This window comes from Diorhabda sublineata, chromosome 11, assembly GCF_026230105.1.
Source record: "Diorhabda sublineata isolate icDioSubl1.1 chromosome 11, icDioSubl1.1, whole genome shotgun sequence".
NCBI classification, from domain to species: domain Eukaryota; kingdom Metazoa; phylum Arthropoda; class Insecta; order Coleoptera; family Chrysomelidae; genus Diorhabda; species Diorhabda sublineata.
Window position 1 is genome coordinate 16360806 of NC_079484.1, and position 18753 is coordinate 16379558.

At 39.1% G+C, this 18753-nt stretch overlaps 1 protein-coding gene across 1 annotated transcript; it reads left to right on the plus strand.

The window, feature by feature from the left end:
- Positions 1-6627: 6627 nt before the first annotated feature.
- LOC130450121 (histone H2B-like) lies at positions 6628-7114 on the plus strand. Its single transcript, XM_056788325.1, has one exon. It carries the CDS (start codon positions 6676-6678, stop codon positions 7045-7047), a length of 372 nt encoding a protein of 123 aa, XP_056644303.1. The 5' UTR covers positions 6628-6675; the 3' UTR covers positions 7048-7114.
- Positions 7115-18753: the final 11639 nt, after the last annotated feature.

Below are 18753 nucleotides of genomic sequence, written 5' to 3' on the forward strand. Positions count from 1 at the left end.
TTTTTTATATATTTTTTTTGTTTATTTTTTGTTTTTTTCTTAATCTAATTGGGGGGGGGCGGGTACAGCTGCGGCTGTATTATTCCCTATCGTCGGACATTTGTCTGGAGAATCGGTTCTCCAGGTTGCAGGGAAACCGCAGAAAACCTGCAACTCCGACGATGGATGAAAATGAGGGTGGGTGTTGGGGGTAGGAATTTATCTGATTGATATGGGAGCTATTATTGAGGAAATTGAGGAAGGATGAGGATGGTCCCTTTCGCAACGGAATTCTTGATTCTATGGATCGAATCAATTAGAAGGGGCTTGGAGGTCATTTAGGCGGCTTGGAATGGGGGTTATGTCAGTATTGACATAAATGGCGTTGCTAGGGCTAAACCTACACTTTTTCAGTGGGACGTGTTTGGTTTTTGGGTGAAAGCGAAATGAATGCGGTTACCCACGCCGCTGGTTACGGTACAATTATAACCGTAAAAAGGGGGAATGAGGCGTTGTAGCGTTTCGGCTACTAGCGCCCGAGAAGTAGGGATGGCGTTCATTATTGTTGTTGCCAGGATTTCGATTAGGATTTTAGTGTCAGTAGACAGGTCGTAAGGGGTTTGAGGTTTTTCTAGGGTGACTGGGGCTGTATCCTGGGGGGCTTTCGGAGTTTCAATCCTCTTTGGACAGCGGGGGTGGAAGGCGGGGTGAGGTCCGCCGCAATTTTTACAGGTAGGGGAGTTAGCTTTTGGGCATTTTTCTGGCTTGTGACCAGAAGCACCACAGGTTAGACAAATAGGTTTGGCATTGCAGGTGTCTGCGGAGTGGCCGGTAGATGAGCAACGGTTGCAGTATTTGGGGACTGCGGGTATGGTGTTTGAATTTGAGGCTTCGCAGTAGTGCGGAAGCCCGTGGAAGTTTATACCCTTGGTTAGGGCGTGATGGTAGGCGGTTTCGGAATCTGTAATAATTCGGAACATGGATGTGGGTTTATTCGTGGATCTAGCTATAATTCTCCTAGTTTTAAGGACAGGGAATTTCAGGATAGAGAGAATCTCCAGGAACTCTTCTTCGGTGTAAGATTGGTCTACATTCTTGCAGACCAGAGAAAAGGTGGTTTTTTTGGTTTTAGTGGTGAGGGGTTTTTGGGCTCTTTGCGGAGGGTTTATCGGGATTACGACGATTTTCTCGTCGCCTATGGCGTAACGGATTTTCCTTGCCAACGTTTCGTGATGAAACGTGGAAGGAATTTTGAGGAGGGCGGTTCCATTGGGGTTAGCTTTGAGAAAGCTCATTTGTCCCCTCAACAGCTCTTGCATGTTGAGGAGATTGTAGAGCTCTCTCTGTGAGGTATATTTAGTTGGGAGGTTTCTCAAATTGAGTGTTTGGGTGATGGTTTGGGATTGTTGGTGGGTTTTGGGGGTCTGGGATTGTTGGTGGGTTCTGGGGGTCTGGGGTTGTTGGTGGGTTCTGGGAGTCTGGGTTTGACTTGGTGCCTGGGGTTTAGTGGTATTTTGGGTATTTTTTTTTGGCTTTTGAGGTATTGAGATTGACTTGGAATTTAGAGGGGGAATTTTGTTTTTGGGGATCGCGCCTTGTCGGGTATAATCAACACGCTGGGATTTAGAGTTGGACGATTTCTGCGAGACCCTAGAAGCATAGGAATCCGCAGATGGTGCTGGTGAGGAGCTTCTATTATTCTCGAGTGATTTCCGTTTGATATACTCAATGGCATTGCGAACTTGGGTGAATTGATTTGGATTGTACCGCGAGAGTTCTGCGACCATTTCTGCAAAGGTTTTCTCCTCAGAGGGAGAATTGGGGTTGGTTGGGAGAGGTGTGAATTCATCGACGGTGGATACAGGTTTACTTCGGGTTTGAATGGGGGAACGGGGTACTCGGGGCATTTTCAAAAGTGAAATGGGTGGAATGAAAAGATCGATAGAGTCAGATCAAGTGAGGATAAGAAATAAGGATTTCGAAAATTGAAATCCTTTGTTAGTACCTAACAAGAGTTGGCTATCAAAGCCGACAGAGGACTCACTGCCGGAGGGAGTTTCCTCCCCGGTTAAAGAATTCCTGACCCTTTTGATTGCCTGTTAGTGTTTTATAAAAATGAAAATAATATTCACCTGAAACTGGCTGATCCTAGGACTCACGTTGGTTCTTGAAACACTTGCCCCCGAAAGGGTTTATTTCATTATAAAAAAAAGCCCCGAAAAGGGCAGGTAGGTAGAGCAACAAAGCCCCGAAAGGGGCATTTTTTGCAATGGTATACACTAATAATACGAGTTTCTTTGTCAGCGAGAATTTTTAATCGCAGTAGGCGACCCTGCGTTTACCGGTGTGTTTTCTAAAAAAAAAAAACAGTGACCGATTATACAGTAGTCCTTTAATCCGTACTTGCGACCTTCTCGAAGCGCTCTAAGAAAGGTCATGAAAGGACTTGCTGTTAACACCCCAGTGTCGGAGGTAGAGGAGGAATTGGAGGAAAATGGACTTAGACCGAAGAAAGTATGGCAGTTGACAAGCCGTACTCAAAGAAATCAGGACACACAAAAATAAGTGTGGTAGAACAAAAAAGGCACGACGGACCTGTACAATGTTACAGGTGTCAGGGATTCCATTATGGACAAAGCACGTGCAACATGGACGTGCACTGCGTGAGATGCGCGGGAGCGCATCTCTCTCTCTCTTCTAGCCGTTTTCTATCCTTTGGATATAGGCCTCTCTCATATTTTTCCAGTTTTCCCTGTTCTGTGCCACTTGGTACCAGTTAAGTCCGGCTGTTCTCTTGATATCATCATACCATCTTTGTTGTGGTCTGCCGGTGCTTCTTTTCTCCCCCCAAGGTCTCCATCTTGTTATTTTTCCGCTCCAGTTGGTGTTATTTCGAGCAACATGTCCGGCCCAGTTCCATTTAAGACTACCTATTCGCCTCACTATGTCCTCGATTTTGGTTCTATTTCTTATCCACTCATTGGTTTTATGGTCTTTAAGCGTTATTCCTATCATTTTCCGTTCTATTGATCTTTGATGTACCTTTAATTTATTCAAGATTTTCTTTGTTAGGACCCATGTTTCACATCCGTAGGTTGTTACTGGGAGAATGCATTCCATGTAAACCTTGGTTTTTAGTTTGAGGGGTAGGTTGGAGTTGAAGACGTGTCGCATCTTCCCGTAGGCCGCCCATCCTAGATGTATTCTGTGGTTAATTTCAAGTTCTTGATTGGTTTTACCCAATGTTAATTCTTGACCTAGGTAGATATAAGAGTTCACTTTCTTTATCTGTTGTCCTCGCACATTTATACTCTCTTTGTTTGTCCGTTGGTTTGTCATGAATTTGGTTTTAGAAATGTTCATTTCTAGGCCTACTTTTCTTGCTTCTTGTTGTAGTTCTATAAGCATGTATTCTAATTCTTCACTGTTTGGGGCAAAAATGGCAATGTCATCGGCAAATCTTAGGTTACTTAGTTTTTCTCCCGATATATCAATTCCTCTGTCTTCCCAATGTAGGCTCTTAAAAACGTCTTCTAGCACCAGTGTAAACAATTTGGGTGACACAATGTCTCCTTGTCTAACGCCTCTTTTAATTATGATTTCCTCAGTGTCTTCATATAGCCTTACTTTCATTTTTGAGTTGTCGTTTAGTGTCTGTATAATGTCAATATATCGTTGGTCTATTCTTGCATTTTTCATTGACCTGATAATTGCCCAAAATTCAACTGTGTCGAAGGCCTTTCTAAAATCTATGAAGGCAATCCATAATGGGATGTTATATTCCGTTACTTTTTCGTTCAGTGTCCTTACGGTGTGGAGATGTTCTATTGTACTCATGCCTTTTCTGAAGCCCGCCTGCTCATAGGGTTGGTATGCGTCGAGTTTGAATTCAAGGCGGTTTGCTATTATTCTCATAAAAAGCTTGTAGATCTGTGATAGCAGGCTGATTGGTCTATAGTTTTCTAGGTTGCTTGGATCACCTTTCTTATATATCAGTATGACTATCGCGGTGTTCCAATCCTGTGGTATTCTTCCCTCGGTTAGGCATGTATTAAATAATGATTTAAGCTCTCTTATCAGTAGGCTTCCACCTTCCTTCAACATTTCCGGTATGATGTTATCGTCACCTGCCGCCTTTCCGTTTTTTAGTTGATTTAAAGCTTTTACAATTTCTTCCTCTTCAATCTCAGGTAGATCCTCGGAGCCAACGTTACATATCCTGTTTTTATGGTCACTGTTTGCTTTTCTAACATACTCATTGTCTATTTTGGACTCGTACAGACCTGTGTAGAACTTCTCTGTTACCTTGAGTATCTCTCTTCGATCTTCTGTTATGTTACCTTGTCCGTCTCTCAATTTGATCATTTCTTTTTTATGTGCGTTTTCTTTTTTAAAGATGTTCAGACCTCTGTTTTGCTGTATCAACTCCTCTATTCGATTTTCTTGATACTTTCGTATGTCCTGCTTGGCCATTTTCCTTGCTGTTTTGTTTAGTTCGGCATACTCTACTGTATTCCTTTTGTTGTCTTTAATGAGCTCTCTCCTTCTTTCCAGTAGCTGTTTGGTTTGTGTTGTAAACTTTTCTATTCTTTTAGTTTTTGATGATACTAAACTTGTAGTTGTTTCTTTCAGTTCTTTTACCAGTCTATTGTTTGTTTCGTCCAAGCTCTCGTGTGATGATGTTGTTTCCTTTGTTAGTCGTTCTGTCAATCTTTTGCTATATATTGACTTGTTGTCTCTTATTGTATCAGGATCTATACGGTATTGCGTGCTATTGAATTTTTTTGCTCTTTCCAATTTTGTGTTTAATACGATCCTGCACCGGACTAATCTGTGGTCGCTGCCCGTATTAAAGGAATTAAGAACGTCAACTTCTTGGACGATATGTTTATTTGGTGTCAGCACGTAGTCTATTTCGTTTTTTGTAATTCCATCCGGGCTGGCCCAGGTCCATTTTTTGTGAGGTCTTTTTTTGAAAAACGTATTCATTATGTATAGTTGTTCTTTTTCCAGGAAATTTGCAAGCATCGTCCCTCTTTCATTTCGTTTCCCCAGTCCAAATTGTCCAACATACTGTGAGCTATTACACTGCTCTCCTATTCTTGCGTTGAAGTCTCCTATTATCAGCGTGTATCTTGTCTTATTTTCTGTTAGGCTCTGTGTGATTTCATCATACAGCACCTCGATCTCTTCGTCCTCATGACTACTTGTTGGGGCATAGATTTGAACGACTTTAATTGTTATATTGGAGTTAATCTTAAGTGTTATGTATATTACTCTATCTGATATGGTTTTAAGTATTTGAAGATTTGGGGAGATTCGTTTGTTGATAAGAAAACCCACACCACCCAAACTATTATCTTCTCTTCCTTTGTAGAATAGGATATGTCCTGATCTTAGTCTAATGGATTCTTCACCTCTTCTCCTTGTTTCTGATATTCCCAGAATATCCCAGTTTATTCTGTCCAGTTCGTACTGTAGTTCCGTTAACCTTTCCTCATTTCCAATTGACCTAGCGTTATAAGTTGCAATGTGAAGTTGGCAGCCTTGTTTTACCCAGGGATTCTTAGCACCCCCTGCTCTACGACTGGTCTGACCGCTACCTTGGCCAGGGTCGTTCGAGCCGCTGGGCACTGGGGGCCATTGTTTTTGGTATGTCTTCATATGAGAGGGGTTTAGCCATAAAACACCACGTTGGCCAGACGTCTTGGTGAGTGTAGGTTCAGCCGCCCCTAACCTGGGGAGCCGTCGCTGTTTGCAGCCGCCCACTCTGGGTCAGACGCTGCAGATTTTTCCTGTTGGTCCACGGGGCGTATTTGATTTCCGCCCTACCACCCATATCTGGGAAGCATTCCCCTATCCGCCACCCGGGGACGCGCTCTCTAGGAGTTACAGGCTCTCCCGAGAGCGGGAGCGCATAGAGCGGCGGAATGCACGCTCAGCAAGACGGAAAAACCGAATTGCAAGAACTGCGGAGGAGAACACCCCGCAAACTACAAAGGGTGCCCGAAACACCCGAAAAAGACGGAGAACAACCAAGCAAGGAACACCACGCAAACAGGACGCACTTACGCACAAGTTGCGAAGAAAACAACGAAGACAGAAGAAAAAACACCGGAGCTACTGAGTATGTTGCAAAATATGCAGATACTCATAGCAACACTTATCGCCCAACAAAAATAAACCACAAGAGGACACCCCCCGACACGGTAATTCTGCATTTCACAAGGAAATGTAGAGTTATACATCGGGGACAGCTATAGAGAAGGCGAAGGACCACTCGGATTAGATATTTTCCTATCGGCATGAGGTAGGAAGAGGTTTACCCGAGACCGCGAAACACACACACACACGAAGACGTCCAGAACAAGAAGCCAAGAGTGTACAGCCAACAGGCTAATCTCTTTAATAAAAAGATAAGACATCCCAGAATCTCCCATAGACCTAAGGGGAGAGGAAGGATTCTACACGCGAAACTGCGACGTGAAAGAGGATGAGGACCTGTCGGAAGTGACAGGGGGTGGTTGAAATGTTCTTCTTCGCACCCACTCGTGGATTTATCCGGGGGTGGATGTCTAGAGGGACGGGCTCGTCTCAAGGGAAATGTGTGTGTCTGTTAACTGTTAATTTTACCCACTTTTTGTCGATAAATACGGTACGTCATCCAAGTGTTTTTATTTTATTTCAAGAGAAATAATGCCACCAAAAGCTAGCGGAAAGGCAGCGAAAAAAGCCGGAAAGGCTCAAAAGAATATTTCGAAAGCCGATAAAAAGAAAAAAAGGAGGAGGAAGGAAAGTTATGCTATTTACATTTACAAAGTACTTAAGCAAGTTCATCCTGACACCGGTATATCGAGTAAAGCTATGAGTATAATGAATAGTTTTGTTAATGATATATTCGAACGTATCGCCGCCGAAGCATCCAGATTGGCTCATTATAATAAACGTTCAATAATTACAAGTAGAGAAATTCAAACTGCAGTGAGACTATTGCTTCCCGGAGAATTGGCAAAACACGCAGTCAGTGAAGGAACTAAAGCAGTTACCAAATATACTAGTTCTAAATAATAAGTATAACATATCTACTATATTGACAGAAAATTTTCTATTTTATTTACTTAAATAATAACATCGACCAAACAAAAAGAAACGGTTCTTTTCAGAACCACAATACTACTTTTTTTTTCATTTATATATGATAACAACGAACGAAAGACTTTAATTCAATTGAATTCTATTAAATATGACGAAAGATGATATTCCACTTAACTGAAAAATCCTCTTCTAAGATCAATAAAAATTTATTGTGTATTAATATTATAAGGCCAAGTTTTTCCGTTGTACGTACATATATATATATATATATATATATATATATATATATATATATATATATATATATATATATATATAGATAGATAGATATATATAAAACTTTCTAACGTCGCTTTTGTTTTAAAAAGTTTCATATACTAATTCACTGTCGGCTAAAGGCAAAAAAAAAAACCCGACCGCCGGTAAGATAAAACATACAAAGCGGTTGGTCGGTTGCCGTTGTTAAAGTAGTTTTTGTGGCGTCTTTGAAGTTTTGTTAAAAACACTTTTTTTTTTCTTTCCAAATTGGTTTGAAATTTTAAATAAAATATGTTCATTTCCTAAAATAATATACTATACAATGTAAAAAAAAAATTGTCGGATAAAATATGAAATATTGTGTAATAGACAGACATAGTTGCGAATAGAGCGAAGTAGTTAGTTCGTTCGAAGAAAATATAATCAGTCAATCAATCAATCTATTGTTAATAATTATAATTTGCTACTACTACCACCACCACCACCACCCACCATTCAATATTATCTAAAATGAAATATAAGCGGGTTCCAATATTGAAATTTGATATTTTTCTTATATTTAGTATGTCGGAAGATTGTTATTGAAAAATACTCATTTTTATTATTATTAAAAAGATTCTTTATTCTGTTTATGATTCCCAAATTAACAATACATATAAAAATAACAATATAAAATGTGTATGCCGATGGTCTGGCGATCTTTACATGTATTGAGTGCGTCTGAAGTATTAAGCTGGCTCCTTGTTTCTTCAACATTATCCATACATTTTCGCTCTAAGAATAACTTTGTCCCTAATATATATTTATGATTCCTAGCATCTTTCGACTGGGTTATCTCTGAAAAGCAGCTGAAAAACAGAGTTTCAAAATCGACTGGGGGAATATTTTTCGAGAAAGCAACATGACTGACGTTGTTTTATTTGATATTGATTATTATTATTATTATTTTGAAATATTCTATACATTTGTGATGAATAAACGTTTGGAGTTGAACAACCTTGTTATATGGTTAGCGACCCATGCAGAAGCCTACACCCACTATCTCGGATGTCTTCTGCGCGATTTGCGTCTTTGAGGCTCTTACGAAGATCGTTTGGCAGACAATAATTGTAAAAATTTGTAGAGATTTTTGTTATAAAGTCTTTAATAGTGGGTATATCGGCTTTGTTATGTAACCACGTGTTTCTGGGTAGTTTGGGATAGCAATTATATTTTATCGCCATCCGTAAACACTTGTTCTGTATCACTCGCAGGGAGTTGAAATTGTGTTTGGAGCCGTTATAATAAACTGGGGCTGCGTATGTGAGTATTGGACGTATGATCTGTTTGTATATAAGTATTTTGTTTTGGCTTGTGAGATTACTGTGTCGGCATATGAGTGGGTACAGTTTGCCCATTGCAATCTTGGCTTTATGTATTTGTTGCATGATATGTGCTTTTGAATTTGTGTTGCCTTGTACAGTATACCCCAAATATTTCAGGGTGTTACTGGGTGTAATGAGGTGTCCATCTACATATAGCTGAGATTGCAGTGAGCAATTTTTTCTAGCTATTCTCCTGAGTAATAAATACTCTGTTTTGGATGCATTAATGGCTAATTTGTGTTCGTGTAAATATGGTATAATTTTTGTGTTGATGTGATTTTGTGCGATGTCTAATGCGTGATCTGGATTCTTTGCTGTCGATACAAAACAGGTGTCGTCGGCATATATGGCGGTAAGAAGTTGCGGGGAAGTTGGTAGATCATGGATAAATATGGAATATAGCAAAGGAGATAACACAGAGCCTTGTGGTACTCCAGCTTGTATTGAAAATGGTCCAGCTGTGTGATTTTCTATTTTAGTGAAGAATTTACGATTCGTTAGGTATGAATTTAAAATTTTAATCAAATAGCTTGGTATACCTAATTTGATTAATTTGTGAACTAATCCCTCGGGCCATACGGAGTCAAATGCTTTCTGTATATCGATAGTGACCATAATTGCTTTTTCTTTGTTTTGGAAGCCTTCTCTAATATAATTTAAAACTCTGATGATTTGAGCCACTGTGCTGTGACCGCTTCTGAATCCGTATTGCTCGGAAGGTATAGTATTATGTTTATCTATGAAATTTTGTAATCTTTTAAGGATTATTTTATCAATTACCTTTGCTATATTATTCAGTAGGGAAATTGGTCTGTAGCTATCCACATAACATGGTTGTTTGTTAGCTTTGATTATTGGTATGATGTTGGCAATCTTGAGCATATCCGGGTATTGACCAGTTTTAATAATGAAATTTATTATGTATGTAAGTTGTACTATTGCTTTTTTTGGTATATTTTTGAGTAAAATGTTAGGTATCCCGTCTGATCCCGGGGCTGTTTTATTTTTTAATTGTTGTATTGTGTTGTAAACTTCTGTACAAGTTGTTAAGTTGATTGTGTGATATTTTGATGGTATTGTGTGTGTTGTGAATAATTTATAAAGTTGTTTTGAAAATACTCTCCGAACTTTTCCGCTATTTCGATTTCATTAGTAAACGTTGTCCGTTACTAATAATTTTATTAAATTTATTTTGTTTGAATCTGAGACGTTTCGCGATTTTCCATAGCGAGTTGTTTTCTGGTTGTAAGGTGTTCAAAAAATTGGACCATTCGTTGTTTTTGTGTTCTTTTATCAAGTTGTTTATTGTGTGTTGATAGTGTTTTAGTAGTGAATGATCGTTATCGTGCCTAGTTTGTTGCCATTTTCTCCTTATTTTGTTTTTCTCGTGTATTGTTTGTATGATGTGATCTGGGAGAGTATTATGGAATTGGGTTTTTGGTTTTAATATAGTTGATTGATTTCTTGCTGTGATGATAATATTTTGAAGATTTCCAATTATCTTTGTTAAGTGTTGTGTATTTTCTATTTTGTCTGTTATTGTGATGTTTTCATTTATGTGTTTTCTAAATTTTACCCAGCTTGTAGTGTTGTAATCGTATGTTTTTGTAATGACAGGGTTATGTATATTGTGTGAAAGTTTCAGATGGATAAGGACAGGATCGTGATCGGAGTTGAAGTCTGTTAGGGTTTTTATTTTGTGTATGTTGTTAATGTTTTTCCCTATGGCTATGTCGAGTGTGCTGGGAGTGAAGTTTGCGTATGGAAAATGCTTTGGTTCATCAGTATTGAATATAATACAATCAGAATTGTCACAAAATTTCAAAAGAGTATTTCCGTTTTTATTAGGGAGTTTAGCGTAATGATCCCACAGTGGATGTCGACAATTAAGATCACCTACTATCAGAACTTTGTTGTGTGTTTTTGTGATATTGTCCAATTCTTTTAACGTATTACCGGGAGGATTATAAACACCGACTATTTTAATTTTATTATCTAAGAGTATTGGGATATGCTCAATTGATGTATTATTTTGTTGCAAGAGTTGGAAATTTATGCCTTTTTTGATTAACAATGCGATACCACCACCGTTGGCATCGGCGGGGCGGTCTTGTCTAATGAGACGATATTCTGGGTTTCCAAAGTTAATTGATTTATTTGGTTTAAGAAGTGTCTCGATAAGAAAGAAAATATCTGGTTTGTGAATGTCGAGAAAATGTCTGATAAGATGGAGTTTGCTATAAACTCCACGTACATTACAGAATATAATTTTAAGATTAAATCGTTTTTGAAATACTGTTCTACCACCTACCTGCCTAGATGTCATAGTTGTCTATATTAGTAACAAAGTTATTGTAGATCGTGAATTTCTCCATTTTATTGTTTGCCTTCTTCATTTCCTCTAGTAGATCAGCAACGGCTCTGCTAAGTTCGTCCAAGTTTACCAAGGAGTGAAGTTCTTTGAACATGTTGTTCAGCTCGGTGAATTTGGTTATATCGTTGTTGGGTGGTCTGGGTTGAACGTTTGTTGTTTTTGATTGTATTTGAGGCTGTTCATTTTGGGGGGTTGTTTGGGGAATGTTTTTGGATGGGAGGCTGGGAAAATCTTCATTGTTGTTTCTTTTTGTCCATGGGTTGTTTGTTGGAATAGGAGCTGGGATATATTTTGAGGTGGTGGTGGTGGTGGTTTTGGATTTTAGATTGATTGATTTCTTTTCTTCAAGCCATATTTTCCTTTTTATGAATTCTGGACAAATTTCTGCGTTTGCAGGGTGGTCTCTTCTGCAGTTGGCGCATCGGGCAGGAAGCGATCTTTCTTTAACACATTCTGGTGTAAGATGTTGCCCCGCGCATTTTAGGCATCTCGGCGTTCTACCGCAATTTGAGGTAGCGTGGCCCCAGAGCTGACAGATGTGGCATCGTATGATTGGTTTGTTTTGTCTTCTATGTTCCCATACAACCCTTGTGTGTTCGATTACTCTTACCGTTTTATTCAGGTAGTCCAGAGTAATTTTGGAGTCTGTAATAACTAAATAAAGGGGGCGACCCTTCGTTGTCATACGATAAATGTCCTTAATTTGAATTTTATGAATTTTTTCAAGCTCTTCTCGGATGTCAATGATGTGTAGCCCTTCTGCTAGGCCTCTTAGTACGAATGCGTGTGTTTTGTCTTCTCGTCTGGAGTAGGTGTGAAATTGAATTTTTTCCCGTTTCAGTGTTTTTTTCAAATTCTCAAAGTCGCTAGCATCTTTGGTGAATACGATTGTTGAATTGTTTGTGTACTTAAGTTCGAATGGGTTTTTGACTTCTTCTGTTATTCTGTTTACCATATGCCTGTGGTGTGAAACGTTTCCGTCAATTACTATTGGTGGGCATGCGGTGAGTTTCTTAGAGATTTTGGAGGCTGCTTTTGTACGTTTATTCTCTTGGATGCCTGTGTCGTCATCATCGCTGGTAACACAGGAGTTATTGAACTTTCTGAAGTGAGTTTTCTTCCTTTTCTTTTGTGTTTTGAATGTAGTTTGTTTCTCGTCTTCAGAGAGTTCAGATAGCGTATCGTAATTGTTGTGTGTTTCGATTGTGGCTTGTTTGTTTGTCTGACTCAGTATTTTATTGAAAGATACACATTTTTTGGGTTTTTCGAATCCCGGTGGTGTGACGTCTCTAGTGTCCATGGGTTCATTTGTGGTGATTGTCTGGATTGCGTTTATGTCTACTTTTTGTTGTTCCGCACTAGACATATTTAGTTTTCTAGCAGTTATTTTAGAATTTTTCTTAACAATTTTCTCGTATTGCGACGTGAAATTGTCGGTTGTTATTCCAACGCCAGTATTCTCAGCGTCTTCAACTTCCTGCCCCCATGAGAGATTAGCAGGTTTATGTATTTGTGCTTGAATTGTTGTTGTTTCAGGGACGTTTGTCGATCTCTTTGAGCTTATGTCTTCCTCTGATGAGTCACTGCGCTGTGATCCTATAGTATCTTCTTCCATTTGTACTTTTGTTTGTGTTACTTTGTTTAATGATCTATCCGGTGTGGAGGTATTATTGGCCGAACTGCCTCTACACACAGGAATTGACAACTCAGAGTTGAAAGACTTCAGCCCTATTATATCACTATCGCAAGTGATATTTTTGTTTTCTGAACACTTGTTAATGTTTTTGTTTATTTGTTCTGGACACTTTTCGATGTTAACTTCTGAACACTTTGCTTTAGATGGTTGGTTGTTGGTCAACTCAATACATTTAGATTGCGACGATACGTCGATTGTTTCTAAACACTGTTTTGGAATAATTATCGTTTCCAAACTATCAGTTTTATTTGTTTTATCTTCAATCAAAAAATCTTCATCAATATAAACTAGTTTTAGAAAATTTTTGTTTTTTAATTTTAATTCTGAAGTTTTCTTTTTTATTCTATTGATTTCTGAAGAGTATTTTGACAGTGAATTTTCATCTGTAGTATCGGCACTGCGACGTGGAACGTCGGGATCAAAACTACGACTAGATTCCCGTACACTTATCTTAGGAACCGTTTTATGTGTGTTGGTTTTTGTAAGTCTTTTTATTTTATTAGTTTTTGTTATTGTCTTATGTTTTAACGTACCTTTATATCTTCTTTTCGGTGACGTTTTCACTGACACTATTGTTCTATTAACACGCACATTTTTATCAATATTGAGATTTTCGCTAGAGAATATTTCTGGTTTTTGCACATTAAGTTTTTGTATTTTTTCCCTCAACCTTCGTGTATACTCGGTGGGGTACGGTGTAGTCCCCGTGATGGGGGGCGAAGGTAGACTTAGTAAATCTATGCGTAGGTTTTCAATTAGACCAATAGATTAACTATAATATTGAATAGTAATAATTATGAGGGGGTACACTTTGCTTGAGGTTTATACTGGTCGTAAAATATATCACTATACAGATTACAAAACAATCGTTAAACGCGTGTTCTCTCCTCAGTAGCTGAGTAGAGGATGAGGTTCGTTTTTTAACTTAGTTCTATTCGTTCGTTCAGTCTTCCGTCCGCTTTATTTGAATGACTCCTCTTGTAACTCATTACACGCGAAAAATTAAAAGTCTTTTATACTTTTAAGTATATAGAGAGGTGAAATTTTATAAAACTAAATATAAAAGTACATCCAATATTTTTTTTTTTTTATCAGTTTAGTGTAGTTTATCGACGATATAATAACACTCAAGGTTGTTTGTTAGTAGTTATGGCGGATACAGAAAATCAAACTTCGGTTGTAACCGCAACGTCTGCGTCTAATTCACCGCAGGTTTCGTCGTCTCCAATAAATAAAAAGGAAAAAAAAGCTAAAAATCCTAGGACCAAACCATCTCATCCACCGACTTCGGAAATGGTAAACAATGCGATCAAAGGTTTAAAGGAACGCGGAGGCTCATCTTTACAAGCAATTAAAAAGTATATTGCTGCCAATTATAAAGTTGATGCAGAAAAAGTAGCGCCATTCATCAAAAAATATTTGAAAGCATCTGTAGTATCGGGATCTTTGGTACAAACTAAAGGTAAAGGAGCTTCCGGATCATTCAAGTTAGCTTCGGCAACTTCGACTGGTGGTACTTCGGCTAAAACGAATGCTATTGACAAAAAGAAAAAGAAAACAGCCGCTTCTACTCCAGGCGTAACTAAATCCAAAAAAATTGTAACAGCAGCAAAAAGAAATGCTATTATTGCAGGAGGAGGAGGAGTGGATAAATCGAAAAGTATTAAGAAATCTAATAAAGGCAAAAAAACGACAGGTACAGCAGCGGCTTCCTTAAAAACTTCGACGACAACAACAACACCAACTACTGATAAGGAAGGCGTTAAAGTTGCCAAAAAAACAGATAAAAAATCTTCGGCTAAAAGAGGAGTCGCCGCCGCCGCTTCCAATACAGCCAGTGCCGCATCATCCGAAATTAAAACGAAAAATCCTACTAAAGCAAAAAAATCCAATAAAGGCAGTCCCACGAAAAAGCCGAAAGCACCAAAACCGAAAACTGCGAAAGCAGCTGCTAGCAGTTCCTCTCCTAAAGCAAGAAAAGCCGCCGCCGCCGCCGCCGCTGCCGCCGCCGCTCCTAAAAAGAAGAAATAAAAAGAATATTTTTTTTCTGACAGAAAGATAGTACAACAATCGAGAAGTATTATCGGACTGATGATGGGTACGACGACAATCGACAATAATAACAAATGGCCCTTGTCAGGGCCACAATTTTTTCATTTATTTATGAAGAAAATGAAAAACAAATAATGTTTGTTTTGATGAAACAAGAATTTTTTGAATTTCGGTTCAATAATTGATATGTTATGTTATATATAACATTTTCATCGATCGATGTAATGTAGGTTGTTACCACCTTCTAGATTTGTCTCGACCTACCTACGATATAGTAGATCTAATCTGTTTTATAAACTTTCAATTATTATATGTCGATATTGTCTAAAATTTGTTAGTTAAAAATAATAATTTTCTCTATCCCGTGTGTGTGTGTGTGTGTGTGTGTGTGTGTGTGTGTGTGTGTGTGTGTGTGTGCGTGCGTGCGTGCGTCTTCTTTACCTAATCAACAATCACATCCTTCTTTTATATTTCAATGTTTTCAAACGAACATCCTATATTTATATCAAAATATTATACTACTATCATAAATGTTAAATTATTTGTGGTTCTGAAAAGAACCGTTTTTACTTACAATATATATATATATATATATATATATATATATATATATATATATATATATATATATAAAACAAAAAATCTATTATAATCAAATAGATAAAATGTAATTTTATATAAAAAAAAAACATTTGTATTTATGCTCGTTCTCCGCGAATTCTTCTAGCCTTGGATATCCTTGGGCATAATGGTGACTCTTTTAGCATGAATGGCACACAGATTAGTATCTTCGAATAGACCTACCAAATAAGCCTCACTAGCTTCCTGGAGAGCCATAACCGCTGAACTTTGAAAACGTAAATCTGTTTTAAAATCTTGTGCTATTTCACGAACCAATCGTTGAAACGGCAATTTTCTAATAAGTAATTCGGTACTCTTTTGATAACGTCTTATCTCACGAAGAGCTACAGTACCTGGCCTATAACGATGAGGTTTTTTTACTCCACCAGTAGCTGGTGCGCTTTTACGGGCGGCTTTCGTCGCTAATTGTTTACGAGGAGCTTTCCCTCCAGTCGATTTTCTAGCAGTTTGTTTAGTACGAGCCATCTTATTTTTTTTTGTAAGTATATAAGAAATGTCAATATACTGAACCGCTATAGCAACTCGATAAACACACAATGAATGAGATAAATTTAGAGATTGTGCAAAATTAGGAAGGAAGGTTTTTTTTTTTTTTTGGTAATTTGGTTATGATTTGCATTAGGCCCTGATATAGGAATTTTTTCCTCTGCAGGGCTGGGTGTGGGGATATTTAGTTGGGAAGTGTTTGCTCGGCTGCTTCTAGCGGTCAGTTACATTTTTTTTTGTTCAAGATTTTTTTTTATTTTTAATATTTTTTTTGGGGGGGTTTTTTTATATATTTTTTTTGTTTATTTTTTGTTTTTTTCTTAATCTAATTGGGGGGGCGGGTACAGCTGCGGCTGTATTATTCCCTATCGTCGGACATTTGTCTGGAGAATCGGTTCTCCAGGTTGCAGGGAAACCGCAGAAAACCTGCAACTCCGACGATGGATGAAAATGAGGGTGGGTGTTGGGGGTAGGAATTTATCTGATTGATATGGGAGCTATTATTGAGGAAATTGAGGAAGGATGAGTAGGGTCCCTTTCGCAACGGAATTCTTGATTCTATGGATCGAATCAATTAGAAGGGTCTTGGAGGTCATTTAGGCGGCTTGGAATGGGGGTTATGTCAGTATTGACATAAATGGCGTTGCTAGAGCTAAACCTACACTTTTTCAGTGGGACGTGTTTGGTTTTTGGGTGAAAGCGAAATGAATGCGGTTACCCACGCCGCTGGTTACGGTACAATTATAACCGTAAAAAGGGGGAATGAGGCGTTGTAGCGTTTCGGCTACTAGCGCCCGAGAAGTAGGGATGGCGTTCATTATTGTTGTTGCCAGGATTTCGATTAGGATTTTAGTGTCAGTAGACAGGTCGTAAGGGGTTTGAGGTTTTTCTAGGGTGACTGGGGCTGTATCCTGGGGGGCTTTCGGAGTTTCAATCCTTTTCGGACAGCGGGGGTGGAAGGCGGGGTGAGGTCCGCCGCAATTTTTACAGGTAGGGGAGTTAGCTTTTGGGCATTTTTCTGGCTTGTGACCAGAAGCACCACAGGTTGGACAAATAGGTTTGGCATTGCAGGTGTCTGCGGAGTGGCCGGTAGATGAGCAACGGTTGCAGTATTTGGGGACTGCGGGTATGGTGTTTGAATTTGAGGCTTCGCAGTAGTGCGGAAGCCCGTGGAAGTTTATACCCTTGGTTAGGGCGTGATGGTAGGCGGTTTCGGAATCTGTAATAATTCGGAACATGGATGTGGGTTTATTCGTGGATCTAGCTATAATTCTCCAAGTTTTAAGGACAGGGAATTTCAGGATAGAGAGAATCTCCAGGAACTCTTCTTCGGTGTAAGATACCAAAATTAAACGACTAGAAGAAGAGAAAATCATTGAGTGTTCAAAAATGATAACTGAAAGGAACCCAACTACAGGAGGAGTAGATAATACGAAAACTCCGAAAACTCAGAAGAAATTGAACGAAGAACCACAAAATGAAGACTGCCCTATGGAAGGAGACTTCACGGAAGTGAAGAACAAAAAAAAAAGAAAAAAAGCAGATAAACAATCCTCAGACGAAGAAGAAGAAACATCAACGGACAATCAAATCCAAGAAGAATTGGAGAAAATAAAAACCGGAGAGAAGGCCACCTCCGATAATTCTAAAATCCCCACTGATGTGGACAGCACTACGCAAACAGCTAGTGCAAAGAAAAATCGATGCCCAGTGTAAAATGGGAATACACACGGGCAAAATAACGACGGCGACTAAAGACGACTTTAACAAGATGAAGATGCTCCTGAGCGAGTATAAGGAAATTGAGTGGTATACATACCTACTCAATGAAGAAAAGGAGAGGAAGCTCGTCATAAAAGGACTTGCTGTTAACACCCCAGTGTCGGAGGTAGAGGAGGAATTGAAGGAAAATGGACTTAGACCGAAGAAAGTATGGCAGTTGACAAGCCGTACTCAAAGAAATCAGGACAACACACGAAAACTACTACCTATATACATGGTAGTAAAAGAACTGAAAGAAGAACCAACTTATAAGAAGTTGAGATACCTCTGCCACACAAAAATAAGTGTGGTAGAACAAAAAAGGCACGACGGACCTGTACAATGTTACAGGTGTCAGGGATTCCATCACGGACAAAGCACGTGCAACATGGACGTGCACTGCGTGAGATGCGCGGGAGCGCATAGAGCGGCGGAATGCACGCTCAGCAAGACGGAAAAACCGAATTGCAAGAACTGCGGAGGAGAACACCCCGCAAACTACAAAGGGTGCCCGAAACACCCGAAAAAGACGGAGAACAACCAAGCAAGGAACACCACGCAAACAGGACGCACTTACGCACAAGTTGCGAAGAAAACAACGAAGACAGAAGAAAAAACACCGGAGCTACTGAGTATGTTGCAAAATATGCAGATACTCATAGCAACACTTATCGCCCAACAAAAATAAACCACAAGAGGACACCCCCCGACACGGTAATTCTGCATTTCACAAGGAAATGTAGAGTTATACATCGGGGACAGCTATAGAGAAGGCGAAGGACCACTCGGATTAGATATTTTCCTATCGGCATGAGGTAGGAAGAGGTTTACCCGAGACCGCGAAACACACACACACACGAAGACGTCCAGAACAAGAAGCCAAGAGTGTACAGCCAACAGGCTAATCTCTTTAATAAAAAGATAAGACATCCCAGAATCTCCCATAGACCTAAGGGGAGAGGAGGGATTCTACACGCGAAACTGCGACGTGAAAGAGGATGAGGACCTGTCGGAAGTGACAGGGGGTGGTTGGAATGTTCTTCTTC